The sequence below is a fragment of the Carassius carassius genome, chromosome 1 (genome assembly GCF_963082965.1).
Source record: "Carassius carassius chromosome 1, fCarCar2.1, whole genome shotgun sequence".
Lineage (NCBI taxonomy): Eukaryota > Metazoa > Chordata > Actinopteri > Cypriniformes > Cyprinidae > Carassius > Carassius carassius.
The window spans coordinates 15,306,900-15,320,190 of NC_081755.1; the positions used below are offsets into that span (position 1 = coordinate 15,306,900).

At 40.2% G+C, this 13,291-nt stretch overlaps 2 protein-coding genes across 4 annotated transcripts; both read right to left on the reverse strand.

The window, feature by feature from the left end:
* Positions 1 to 4,495: 4,495 nt before the first annotated feature.
* On the reverse strand, positions 4,496 to 5,697 carry LOC132101763 (E3 SUMO-protein ligase ZBED1-like). Its single transcript, XM_059507233.1, has 2 exons — positions 5,076 to 5,697; positions 4,496 to 4,804 (listed from the first exon to the last, which is right to left on the reverse strand). The coding sequence occupies exons 1-2, from the start codon at positions 5,520 to 5,522 to the stop codon at positions 4,496 to 4,498; spliced, it is 756 nt and encodes a 251-aa protein (XP_059363216.1). The 5' UTR covers positions 5,523 to 5,697.
* A 3,342-nt stretch (positions 5,698 to 9,039) lies between these two features.
* Positions 9,040 to 11,564, reverse strand: LOC132151098 (uncharacterized). 3 transcript variants are annotated; one of them, XR_009436370.1, is made up of 4 exons: positions 10,816 to 11,564; positions 10,454 to 10,561; positions 9,883 to 10,264; positions 9,040 to 9,833 (listed from the first exon to the last, which is right to left on the reverse strand). XR_009436370.1 is itself a non-coding variant. In XM_059559306.1 (3 exons), exon 3 carries the CDS (start codon positions 10,090 to 10,092, stop codon positions 9,151 to 9,153), a length of 942 nt encoding a protein of 313 aa, XP_059415289.1. In that variant the 5' UTR covers positions 10,093 to 10,264; positions 10,454 to 10,561; positions 10,816 to 11,564; the 3' UTR covers positions 9,040 to 9,150. The 3 variants fall into 3 exon arrangements, 2 of the variants coding, with proteins under 2 accessions (XP_059415289.1, XP_059415331.1); XM_059559306.1 differs by having other exon boundaries at positions 9,040 to 10,264; XM_059559348.1 differs by lacking the exon at positions 10,816 to 11,564 and having other exon boundaries at positions 9,040 to 10,264; positions 10,454 to 10,793.
* Positions 11,565 to 13,291: the final 1,727 nt, after the last annotated feature.

The following is a 13,291-nucleotide window of genomic DNA, read 5'->3' on the forward strand; positions in this document are numbered from 1 at the left end:
TAGGCTGCATTAATTAGGTAATCCGGAACCGGAAACACTTCCCATAACAACCTATGTACTTGCTACATCATTAGAAGAATGGCATCTACGCTAATATTTGTCTGTTTCTCTCTTGTTCCGAGGTCACCGTGGCCACCAGATCCAGTCTGTGTCCAGATCAGAGGGTCACTGCAGTCACCCGGATCCAGTACGTATCCAGACCAGATGCTGGATCAGCACCTAGAAAGGACCTCTACATCCCTGAAAGACAGCGGAGACCAGGACAACTAGAGCCCCAGATACAGATCCCCTGTAAAGACCTTGTCTCAGAGGAGCACCAGGACAAGACCACAGGAAACAGATGATTCTTCTGCACAATCTGACTTTGCTGCAGCCTGGAATTGAACTACTGGTTTCGTCTGGTCAGAGGAGAACTGGCCCCCCAACTGAGCCTGGTTTCTCCCAAGGTTTTTTTCTCCATTCTGTCACCGATGGAGTTTCGGTTCCTTGCCGCTGTCGCCTCTGGCTTGCTTAGTTGGGGACACTTCATCTACAGCGATATCGTTGACTTGATTGCAAATAAATGCACAGACACTATTTAACTGAACAGAGATGACATAACTGAATCCAATGATGAACTGCCTTTAACTATCATTTTTGCATTATTGACACTGTTTTCCTAATGAATGTTGTTCAGTTGCTTTGACGCAATGTATTTTGTTTAAAGGGCTATATAAATAAAGGTGACATTGACATTGACATGTGACTCCAGTTCTTTCACAACACTTAGCCAGTTAGATTTTTATTGCCCCTACACAAAATGTGTTTCATTGTCTGAACTGATTTTTCATGTAATTTCCCCTCTCGGGACTATTTCAGTCAGCAGAGCCTTTACTACTGCTGCTGCATCCTGTTTGGACATTGGGAAGACCTCTACCCATTTGGACCACATGTCCACAAATACCAAACAATTTTTCCTTCCCTTCACATGGGAACAGTTCAATGAAATCCGTCTGGGCTGTCTGGGATGCCTGAGACATTTTTATGCCTCTTGCCACATTATGTGTATTACAAATGACACATCTTTTTCAAAAAAGTTCTGCATAAATTTTGAACCCCTTTGTAAACCACTATTCTTTAGTTTGCATAATCATTCCCCCTTTCGATGCGTGGTCTTTCCCATGCATCGACTTAGCATAGTGAGGAAAGAAGTGTTTAGGTAAACAAGGCTTGCCATCTCCACTCATCCATACTCCATTCACCATCGTACAACCACACTGCTTCCATTTCTCTCTCTCCTGCCCTGTCGCAAATGTCTGCATGTCCTGTAAAGATTTAGGTGACTTAATCTTAATCTTAGATTTAGATTAGAAATATCAGGGTTATTTTCAGATAAGATAACAAAGTACACTCTGATGATTTTGTCTGCTGAGATGCTGCCGCCTTCGCCGCTGCATCTGCTCTGGCGTTTCCCGTAGATACAGAATCTTTGTTATTAGTATGCGCTGCGCATTTACAAATGGGTATCTTTTCTGGCAGCAAAATAGCGTCTAGCAAATCTGCCACGAGGGTTGCATTTAATATTGGTCGCCCATCTGACTTCAAAAACTTCCACAGTTTCCACAGCGCACCAAAATCATGAGTAACCCCAAATGCATAGCGTGAATATGTGTAAATCGTTACACATTTGTCTGTCATTAGTTTGCATGCTTCTGTTAATGCCACAAGCTCAGCTGCTTGTGCTGAATAATTTGATGGCAATGTGCCAGAGACCACAATGTCAAATTCAGTTATCTCATAACCAACCTTATTCAGGCCTGTTTGTGGATCTTTAAAAGCTGAGCCATCCACAAAGAGGACATTTTCAAGTGGCAGCTTGAACTTTCATGTTCAGAAATTCCTCTTCCGCTTTCTCTGTCCACTCAATCCTGTCACATAAATTCAACCCCTTCCCTCTCAGGGCTCTCAGGGGAAGCTCAAAAATTAATTTGGAATAAATGTTCTACAATAGGAAAACATCCTTAAAAATGAAGCATTTGTTTCTTTGTTACTGGTTTTGGGACTTCTCTTGTAGCTTTAACGCCTTTTTCAGACAGTGATTTGCTATTTGGTGTTATTACATGCCCCAGGTATGTAATCTGTTGTTTTACAAACTGCAGTTGTCACAGTGTCAGTAACACATGTAAGCTCATCACGAACACACAGGCAAAGATCATCCACATACTGTAACAAAGCTGTACCTGCTGTCAGGGTCAAAGGTTCCAAACTCCTTCTTAGGGCTTTTGTTGTAACCTTTGCCCTCAAATTCAAATGCAAATCAGAATTGGCTTTGTCTTTATCAACTGGCACGCTAAAAATGCATTTGCCAAATCTACCACTGAGAAGAATGTTGCATCTTGTGGTATTTGTGACAAAATTGTGTATGGATTTGGCACTGATGGAGCTCTTTGCCTGACAGCAGCGTTCACAGCCTGTAAATCCTGTACAAATCGCCACTCTGTGGGCTGACCCTCATCCTCTTTTTCACAGGAAGAATTGGAGTGCGAACTGGAGAATCATTGCATGGCACCATTATCCCCTCTCTTAATAGTGACTCAAATACTGGTTTTATACCAAGAATTGCCTCTAGTTTTAGAGGGTATTCACGTTGACACGGTCTGTAATCAGATTTTGGGGTGACCACAACTGGTTCACATCCTTTACTTAAAAGGTACAGTCTCTGTCTGTAACACAAACACAGCTTTTCACAAACACTTCTAATCTGGGCCCTGTCTGCTGGCCTTGGAGAGCGATAAGTGAGGCACAGATTCTTCTGCCATTAACTAAAACTGAAGCTGTTTTTCTGTCAGACAAACTGAAACTGCACACTCATTTTCTGTCCAAAACATTTTCTCAAAACCTAAAGTTTCTCCTTTTCCTCCCTCAAACCAGTCTTTTTCATACTGGTCATCTCGTTGTATTACAACATGTGACGTGCAATGCAATTTGTCAGGCTACATGATATCTCTGTCAAATGGTTTTGTTCGATTTTTAGCCAGTTCACACATCATTCCAGCCCAATCAGAATTTATGACGTGCCATTCATATGCCCATTTTGGTTCTGCTTGCAGACAGCAAATCTGCTCTTTCTCTGCCACTCGGACACCCCCAGAGTCTGCAATCAGTGTCAAATTTAGTTTGCACAATAATTCTCTCCCCATCAAAGGCACTGGACATGCAGGGGTATAGAGAAAAACATACCTCAGCACCTCGCCCCTTTCTGGTTTACAATTCAGAGGCACTGTGAACCTTTCACAAATTACGCGCCCTGATGCAGAAATTGACTCATTAATTTCGCCTGTTAATTGTGGTTGGCATTGCAAATCACATGGCTGCATAGCTATATATATATATATATATATATATATATATATATATATATATATATATATATATATATATATATATATCAGCTAAAAACTCAAACAATATCCCCTCTACTAGCATAGGATATTTAGGCATTTTCATAAAGGCTTCACTCTTATACATTATCGCACATTAGGGGTGTGCATTGGCACTGCCCTCACGATTCGATTCGATTACGATTCACCAGGTAACGATTCGATTCTACGATGCATTGCGATGCATCAAAATTCTACTGCACGCAAGGCAAATTTTTCATCAGTCATGAGGCAATACAAGCAGATATTAAACAACAGATTTTATTGGCTGCTATGTGTCTCCTTTATCTTTGACATAAAAGTTATTAAATAAAATAAAATGTAATTAAATAAAATGTAATTAAATAAAATGTAATTAAATCTAATTAAATGGTACAGGGTATTGGATATGGCATTTTCAAACCTGAAAAAGAAAACAATCAAAAGTGCTTTCAGTGCTTTTTTTTTTTTACACACAGTAAAATAGCAGCTCTAAGACAGGGCACTTCCTGAAGTCCTGTGCAAATATTAAAATAATAAGTAACACTATTTTAACAACAACCACCCAGGAATAAAAATATTCAGTGCAACAACACACAGTGTCAGTAACCACTTATTACTGTGAAACTTTTTTCAAGTAGTAAAGTAAAGTGCAAACTATTCTCAACAAAACAGCAGCTTAGCAGCTTTAAGACAATGGCAATTATATGCCTGCCCTGATCCTACCATCACATCAGCTGCATACAATAAAATATCAAGATGTGAAATACAGTAATGTAAACCAAAAATAAAGTGTGTAGGGTTAGCCTACTACCAAATTTCTGCAAACAAACAACGTCTTCCATCTGAGTTCAACATCACCATCATCAACAATCCGTTTCAGAGTGAGGAAATGTATAGTTTAACCTAAGCCTACATCATAACTTCTCACTGTTTAGCATTTGGGAATTTCAAGGTTCTTGTGCAAAAACACAAGCTGATCGACATGGTCCGGTTTGAGAGCGCTTCTTTTTGCAGTGATAACATCTCCTGCAGTGGAGAAGACTCTCTCTGCTGACACACTTGTCCCGGGGATGCACAAGTATCTCTTTGCTAACCTAGGGATGAGAGGAAATGTGCCAGCAGTCCAAGGGATCCTCAGAGAGAGGCACAGCTGGGGATCTACAGTACAAGTCCATTTCCTCCTCAGCACTGGCATCGGCGGTCTTACTTTGTACTGCAGGTTCACTGGTGTCATTGATGAAAGCAGGTCCCAGCAAACTTAAAAGCAGCGATGAGGCCCTTCTTTTGGGAGCGGAGGGGCCTGCTGAGTCTGACACATTGTCATCCATGGACAGCAACTCTTCCTTGGTTCCTGAACTTCCTGTTCTGCCAGGCGCTTCATCTGCTTCTGTTCTCTGTTTTCTCTCATACTGTTTGAAAAAATAAATAAATAAGAGAAAAAAACAGCAGTTAGCATCTCAGCCAATGCTGCAGCTCATATGACAACATTTATTTATTTACACATAACTATTTTTCTCAGTCTAACATTTTACTATGTAGCTGCTTAATAATTAATTAACATTACATTGTTATTATAATTAAATTTTGTAATAATTGACAATTATTAAATTATGAATTTACAATTATTAAATTATTAATTAAATTTAAATTATTTTACAAGTAAAAATGAATTACCTCCTCCAGGGATGCAGCCTCTGAAATCACTCCTGTGGAGACATCCAATCTCTCTTCCTCTGTCAGGAAAGGTAACTCCTTAAAGCGAGGATCCAGGGCAGAGGATATATGAAGGATCTTTTTCTCTGCCTCACTATTGTACCTCTTAAGGAGATCTGTTTTGATGGCATTCTTCACATCACGGATCAGTGGTTGGTCTCCAATAGTGTCGGACATGCTCTGGAGGAGTTGGGCATATACTGGTGCAATTAGGCTGACTGTAGGACTGCTCTCCTCTGACATAAACACAGTGGCATCCTTCACTGGTTTTAATGTCTTCACTACTTCCTCCACATTAGCCAGATCAGCTCTGCTGAGAGTGACAATGTCACTTTCATCTACATTTAGGGCAGGCGACAGCAGGGTGGCATGCACTGCAGCTTGCAGTTGCAAAAACCTCTCCATCATATCATGAGCACTATTCCACCTTGTGGCGACATCTGTTATCAGTTTAAGTGGACTTGTCAGTTTAAGAACAACTCTCTGGTTTTCTTCAAACAGGTGCTTTGCCTTTGTGCTGCGGTGGAAGTATGCTGAGATACGTCGGACTCTGCCCAGAAGCCTGGAGACCGGTGGTAGCTTAAGCGCCAGCTGCGCAGTGAGGTTCAACGTATGCGCAAAGCATTTTACATGAGGGAACTTCCCAATTTCAGCAGTACTAATCATATTAGTGGCGTTGTCCGTCACCAGCACAACACTTTTATCTGTAAGCTGCCTCTCCTCCACAACATCCAAGAGTAGCCTTGCCATAGAAAAGAAAGTTCTCTGCGCTTCTGTAATCCACAGACAAACTGGTGCAACCAGGGCAGGACAAAACAATTCAAACAAAAGGAATCTCCGGTGCAGCACAGATGTCTACTGATTAAATTATTTATTAAAGGTGCATAACAAAAAATAAATGACTAACGTTTCGATGTGGTTACATCTTCATCAGAGTCCTTGGAGAGAATGAGCAATGAAGCCATTAATAAGGATCATCAACAGGTGTGATTAAGGGGGCGTTGGCCACCCAAAACAAATACATCCCTCTGAACCAAGGTGTCACACTCATAAAACAATCATTAAAGGGCAAGTGCCCACATTATTACAAAGATCACAATACAATGGGAGTAAAAATATATTAATCTTAAACACTGTATTTTAATATGCTTAGGTGTTTAAAGGAAGCATGTTAAACTCAATTCATCATTTAGACCTAGAGGTTCTCGAGTGTTAAGTGTATGTATCCAAAACGCTTCCCTGCATAGAAGTTTATTAATAATGTCACCACCTCTGGGTGAAGGTAAGATTTTCTCAATTCCCCAAAACTTCAAAGAAGCAGGGGAACCATGATTGGCCTGCTTATAGTGCCTCGCCATGGCATATGTTAAGTTCTGAGTACGAATTGCTGTTTTGTGTTCAGCTATCCTCAGTTTAAGTTGACGTTTTGTTTGACCTATGTACACCAGTCCACAGGGACACTTCAGAAGGTATACTACATGAGTACTGTTACAGTTAATAAATGAAGAAATAGAATATTTCTTACCAGTACGGGGATGTGAAAAATCTTTCGCATTGGTCGAGTTGGAGCATTGCGCACAATTGCCACATTTATAGAAACCCAGAGGTGGGCTAGGAAGCCAAGTAGTAGAAGGTGGGATATTCATATCTGAATGAACCAATCGGTCACGAATGTTACGGGCACGTCTAAAAATGAACCTGGGCGGCTCAGCGCAGATGTCTTTGAGTGTCGGGTCACTATTAAGAACGTGCCAATGTTTGCGAATGATGTTCTTTATTCTTCCTGCTGCTGGAGTGTAGCTAGTTGAAAAAAATACTTTAGATGTCGTATGAGGCTTAGGTTTTTTCTTTAATAATGAGGCACGGTCTGTGTTAAAAGCCCTATCCCAAGCTTTAGAAATATCAGATTTATCATAACCTCTTTGATCAAAAAGACGCGCTAGGTGGGCTGCTTTTGACATAAATTCACTTGTGGTACTACAATTTCTTCTGACTCGTAAGAACTGGCCCACTGGTATATTACGAATCAAGTGAGGTGAGTGATTACTGTCTGCTCTTAACAGGGTATTCCTGCTAAGAGGTTTACGGTAGATAGTAGATTGTAAGATATTATTTACATCCTTAGAAATGGTAAGGTCTAAGAAATCAATGGACTGCTTGTTAAACTCCATAGTAAAAGACAAATAATCTGTAGTAGAATTTACATAAGTCAGAAAATTATTTAACTCACTAAGTGTGCCCTTCCATATTAGTAGAATATCATCTATATATCTGCGCCAAAGTGATATTTTGGAATGGAACGGGTTATTTTCAGTGTTCTCTATATATTTTTCTTCCCATAGGCCCATCACCAAACAAGCATATGAGGGTGCAAACGAGGACCCCATTGCAGTCCCCTGAAGTTGTAAATAGAATTTATCATAGTATTTAAAAAAGTTATTAGATAAAATGATCTCGGCAAGATTAACAAGGAATTCTGAAGGAGGCAAAACATCAATGGGGCGTTTGGTAAGGTAATACAATATGGCTTGTAGGCCTATATGGTGGGGTATGCATGTATAGAGACTTTGTACATCCAACGATACAAGGACATCATTGCTTTCACACTTCCAATTGTCAATCAAATTTAACACATCAGTTGTATCCCCAAGGTATGATGGTAAACTGTGAACATATTGTCTTAAAAAAAAAAAAAAAAAAAAAAAAAAAAAAAAAAAAAAAAAAAAACCAACAAATTGAGAGAGAGGTTCGGTTAGGCTGCCTATACTAGATACAATGGGGCGCAAAGGAGGGTCATCAAGTCGTTTGTGAATTTTAGGTAAACCATAGAATACTGGACATCGAGGGTGGTCAATAAGTAGAAAAGCCTTTTCTTTATCAGTAATCCAGCCTTTTTTATGAGATGTATCAATAAATTCATTAATCATATTTTTTGTGCTGGAAGTAGGATTATGAGGAAGGAGCTGATAATGTTTTTCATCATTTAATAATTTAAATATACCACAATCGTAGTTCTTTAAGCCCATAACCACAACAGCGCCTCCCTTGTCAGCTGGACGAATAATAATGTCATGTCTAGATTCCAAAGAGCGTAGCGCATCCAGTTCACTTTTTTCCATATTTTTAGCCTTGCCATATGAGCACCAGTGTGGCTCTCATAAACTGCTCTCGTCTGCAGCACATGTGATACAATCTTCCAATCCTCGCTAATATAATGTGATGTTATGGTTACATAGGACTCTGTTGCGACTGAAGTCCAGGCGTCACTTGTAATGGCTATACGTCTGGCTTTACACATTGATTCCATTACCTTTGCTTTGGTTTCTTTGTACAATGCGGGAAGCGCGGAATCAGTCAAGGTAGCTCTTGTCGGTAGCTTATACCGGGGCTCAATTGTTTTAAGCATGTGGCGAAACCCCGCATTTTCTACCACAGAATAGGGTCGTAGATCCTTCGCTATAAAACATGCCACCGATCGTGTGATCCTCTTTGCTCTCTCGGAGTTGTGTGGCAATGTTGACACAAGCGACTCGTCAATTCTTGGCTGGGATGTGTCGACTTTTTGTGTTGTTGAAGCTAACTCAGGATGCCAACGATTAACATGGTTCGTGAAGTAAGTTGTATTGCCAACGTGCTTAATTTTAGTGTGGCAGATTTTACACACCGCGTAAGACTTGTCTAGTTTCCCATTCACTTCATAAAATCCTAAATGTGCCCAGATGTCCGCTTTCCAAGCTTTGGGCGCGTTTTTAATAACCCGTCTATTGCGGAACCGGAAGTATTTGAAACTTCACAACTTTATTGTCCGCCAGAAAATAAACAGTGACATAATCGATTATGGCACTTTGCCGCATCGATGCTGAATCGATCATGCCCCGCATCGCGATGCATCGCCGAATCGATTATTGTTGACACCCCTATCGCACATTTATCAGGATGTCCATTAACAGAATCAGACATACACAAAGGAAAGCAAGCTTTTTATCTTCATTGCAGAGAGCAGAAAGTACATCAGTGTATGTGTATGTGTTTGTGGTTAGAAAATTTTCACTTCCCTGACTTGTGACCGTTGGTTGCTCTCCCTGGACCCCTCCTCTCTGCTCTCCGTCTCCCTCGCTTCAGTCTGCTTGTTGATTTCGCTAGTCCTCCAGGCAATCCTTCGCCCAATGACCGTCCTTTTTGCACAGTCTGCATCTGGTACACTTGAATGTCGTATGTTCATCAGTCTCGCAGATCCGACAACCCCATCTTTCAGAGTTTCTTTCAATTTCATTTGGATATCTTCCTCCTCCTCTTTTCCATCTTCCCCGTTTCGATAAGCTGGTTTCGCTGCACAGAATAGCCCCTCCGGCTTTGACACGGCTTGCACTAGCGTCAGCTGCCACTCTCTGTTGGTCTTGGCTTTAACTCTTTCCTTCTTCGCCGTCTGCATCTCTTCTGCATGCAAAGCGTGTGCTAAAACAGCAGATAGCCATCCACTTTTCCATTCACAGTGTTCTCTCCGACAGTCCTCTTTCTGCAGCTCTCCGCTCACTTTATGCCAGCTCGTAGCGCCCAGTTTCACTGCCAGCAGCCTCCTCAGTTCGTGCACGGTAGGGCTGAATTCTTGGCAGAAGGTGACTAATTCGGTAGAAAATTTATCACCTGCTTCGTACGGGCTCGGCAAGTGAGCCATCGCTTCTTTCATGTCAATCATAGTCCACGGTCTAAAGACCATAACTGGCCCGTCAGGACCTAAAACTTCAATCAATGGAGCTGTTATACTCACATTTTCTTTTTTCGCTGTTTGTCTTGATTTTCTTTTCTTCGCCGGGGGTGCTCTGCGCACTATTTCCTCTTCAATTTCTTCATTGGGGGTTTCAGGACTGATTTCTGGTTCTTCCTCTGTCTCTTGTCTCCATTCTGGATCTGCCCATGGTGCTGTTGGTCTTCTCGGCGGAGAGCAGTCGAGGTCAGGGTCCATTTTCACGGCTTGCATCTCAATCACGGGAAAGTGTGTATAGGGCGGAGGTACATGTTTAGAAACACAAACATCAGAGCGGTTAGTAGGTCTATGTGAGGCATTTACATTTTTTTTTCACATTCTTCAACTTTCTTTTCCTCCTTTCTACCTGCTAATTCTTTCTCTATCGCTCTTCTTTCTCTCCTATCTGCTTCCGCTATCCAACAATTCACAGTTTGTTCACATTTCTCACTTTTTCTCCTTTTTGTCTCTCGCTTTCCTCTTCTACTGATTCCTTCACAGCTTTTAATTTCTTAACACTCAACGTTCCCTCTTTTGGAAAACCATGGTATTTAATTAATTTCCCCATATCTTGCATGCATTTTTGGCCATACACTTTTTTCATTTGCCTAAACACCGGTGTATCATATTCAATGAGCTTGCTCTGAGACTTTCCCATATCTGCTGGTTTCCTTCTCTGTGGATACCTTTTCCTTCGGCGCGCCTATAATCTGTCAGACGTCTCCAACAGATCCGACTTCCCCTGCCCAAGTCGGGGAGGCAATACTCGCACAGTCTCACTTTCCCTCTTAGAAATATGTTAACCGCTTGTCACTTCAAAATATCTGGATCGCTTTGATCTCAATTTCTAACTCAATTTACGATCACGCCAGTTGCAGCAGTTTCAATTCCCCCTTAGAAATGTATTAACTGTGCTGCAGTATTCTCACAATCGGATTCCCTCAGAATCCCCTTGACTGTACTTCCCACAGAGAAGGACCCACCGCTATGGTTCATCCCAATTCTAATTTAAATTCCAATCCTTATTTCTAAAAACCCAAAATTTAGAATACCATGAACTGTCTCTTACCCGAGAGTTCTGTTGCCACTCGGGTTCTTTTCTGATTCCAGTGGTGTCTCCTCCGGGCCTCGGCGGTCGGTCCCTTTCTCCCTCAAATCTAATCGGGGTTAGGGCTGAACTTCTATTATTCAGAATTGGCCAGTCACCTTCCGCTCACAGGTCCAGAAGACACATCCAAGGAATCCCACGTTCTGACACCAAATTGTCGTGGCAAAATTTAAATCAACTCTCATCAGCATAAGAGACAGACTCATTCTGAGGTATAATTAAAAAAAAAGCTTTTATTCTTTGCAAAGAAGGTCAGACAGTCATACAGTAACACTGAGTTCCTGCAGAGTGAAACCGACCCAGGAAGAGGGCAGTCCTCCACCTTATATTCCTCTGCTGCGTCAAGGTTACAAAGTCTTAGCAGCTGTAAATTTCCACACATAACAAGGAACACTCTCTATGGGCGGTTTCTCACACATTTAGGACTTAGGTGACCCCCTCAGGCATTGTCCCCCCACTATATGGCCCAATGACCCTCTCAGGTCATTCTTAGACATCTGTTTTCCCCCCAGGTGTCATCCCTCTGAACCCACAAAGCAATTCTAAGAAAACACATGCATATATAGGCATACAGAAGCAATGTTCAATGAATTTTTCCACCACAGTGGTAATAAAATAATCTTAATGCAAATGAAAAACAAGAATATTCTGATTGTATATTCCAAAGAGCAAATCTATTGTAGCTCCGCCCTCAATCGACACATAAGGTTAAATTGAATTAAATTAATGCATTTAGCAGACACTTTTATCCAAAGCGACTTACAGTGCATTCAGGCTATCAATTTTTACCTATCATGTGTTCCCGGGGAATCGAACCCCATACCTTGTGCTCGATAGCACAATGCTCTACCAATTGACCTACAGGAACAGAAGGTTAAATACGACACATGTGAATAAGGCTTCAGTGGTGTAGGCAGTAATGTTTTGGGCACGAAAAACTAGCTTGTAATGCGATTGATTGGGTTAGAGTCCGGCTTTTGTCGAGCTCGTTCTTCTTACTTTTCCCATCACATTAGAATTTATTTTCAATAAAAATGAACAAAATGTTCTAAAAGTGGAAGTAAAGTGCCTAACGAGTGTTTAATAATGATACAACTATTTATAATTGTAATAAATATAATAATTTACAATATGTTATTATTGCATCCTGTTAATGTATAATAATACTGAGGTGCAAATGTATCTGCCAGTATAAAGTATAACTAGCATCTAATTATTATTTACACTTAGCCTGTTGCAAAGACATGCTACTTTTACATGGTAAAGAGAATATATCACGATTTTCACTGTACATTTTTTCTGTAAATATCTAGCTTTTAGAGCTACTTGCATTTAGCCTACTGTAAATAGGATCTATCGATAAGAAAGTATGTTAATTCCACTGTAAATAGTGTAATTAGTGTAAATAGTTACTGCAGTTGCTCAAATAAAAGAACATAAATTTTCAGTGTGTTTCTGTTATTGAATGAAAATTATGTTTTGTAAATCAAGTTCCAATAATTAAAATCTAAGATCTTAACAAGTAACTAACTTGTTTATATTATAATTTTACACAAATTATATGCTGCCAATCTTAATAAAGTTAATCTCGGTAAATATAAATATAAATTCTGGAAATTATTTAAATCATTTTAATAAAAGATTTCACCATTCAGACGGTCAAAGTCAATCATCAATGTAACAGTCCTTTAATGAACTTTACTTTTACCAAATAAAGCTGAACTTTGGTTTATTGGCTTTATGTAAATGGTCAAATCTTTCTGCAACCACAAATTTTATTTCGTTCTATAAAATTTCCATGAGTTTGAAATATTCATATGTTCTTTCCAGTCCTGTAATTTGGAGATCAAGATCAGTTTTGGGCTTTTGACAGCTCTGCAGTTCATTCAATTCATTTCAAGAACAGGACTTTTATTTTGCTCTGGCGATGTGACGTCATAAGGCTGCGCGCGTTCCCACGTCTGTTATTCGGCTGAAGAAAGGTGTGTGTGATTTTAATCATTTAATGTGTTGAAATCGATACAACTACTTCAGAGAACTGTATATAAAGCTTAGAAATGAATTGTTACCGACTGTATTACTATAATGCTTTATTAAGTGTTATTAATGAAGGGTATTTTGTGCTTGTAACGCGCAAGAGTAACAGAAACGGCGCATCTCATCTCTTTCTGTATCTGAATCAGTTCATCATCAAGCACTGATGGAGAAACGGAGGTTTTCGAAGATCCGATTCAATTGAATCAATTGATTCACAAAATGATTCAGTGATTCGACTCGCCATGAATACTGCTTGAAAAGTCTAGGGATAGTATGGAATGATATTGC

Bases quoted from the DNA above. Each gene is read 5' to 3' on its own strand.
- LOC132101763 (XM_059507233.1), bottom strand. From the start codon at position 5,522: ATGATGGAGAGGTTTTTGCAACTGCAAGCTGCAGTGCATGCCACCCTG. The intron at 4,805-5,075 runs GTAATTCATTTT...AAACAGTATGAG, and splicing joins AGGCTGCATCCCTGGAGGAG to AGAAAACAGAGAACAGAAGC.
- LOC132151098 (XM_059559306.1), bottom strand. From the start codon at position 10,092: ATGCAAGCCGTGAAAATGGACCCTGACCTCGACTGCTCTCCGCCGAGA.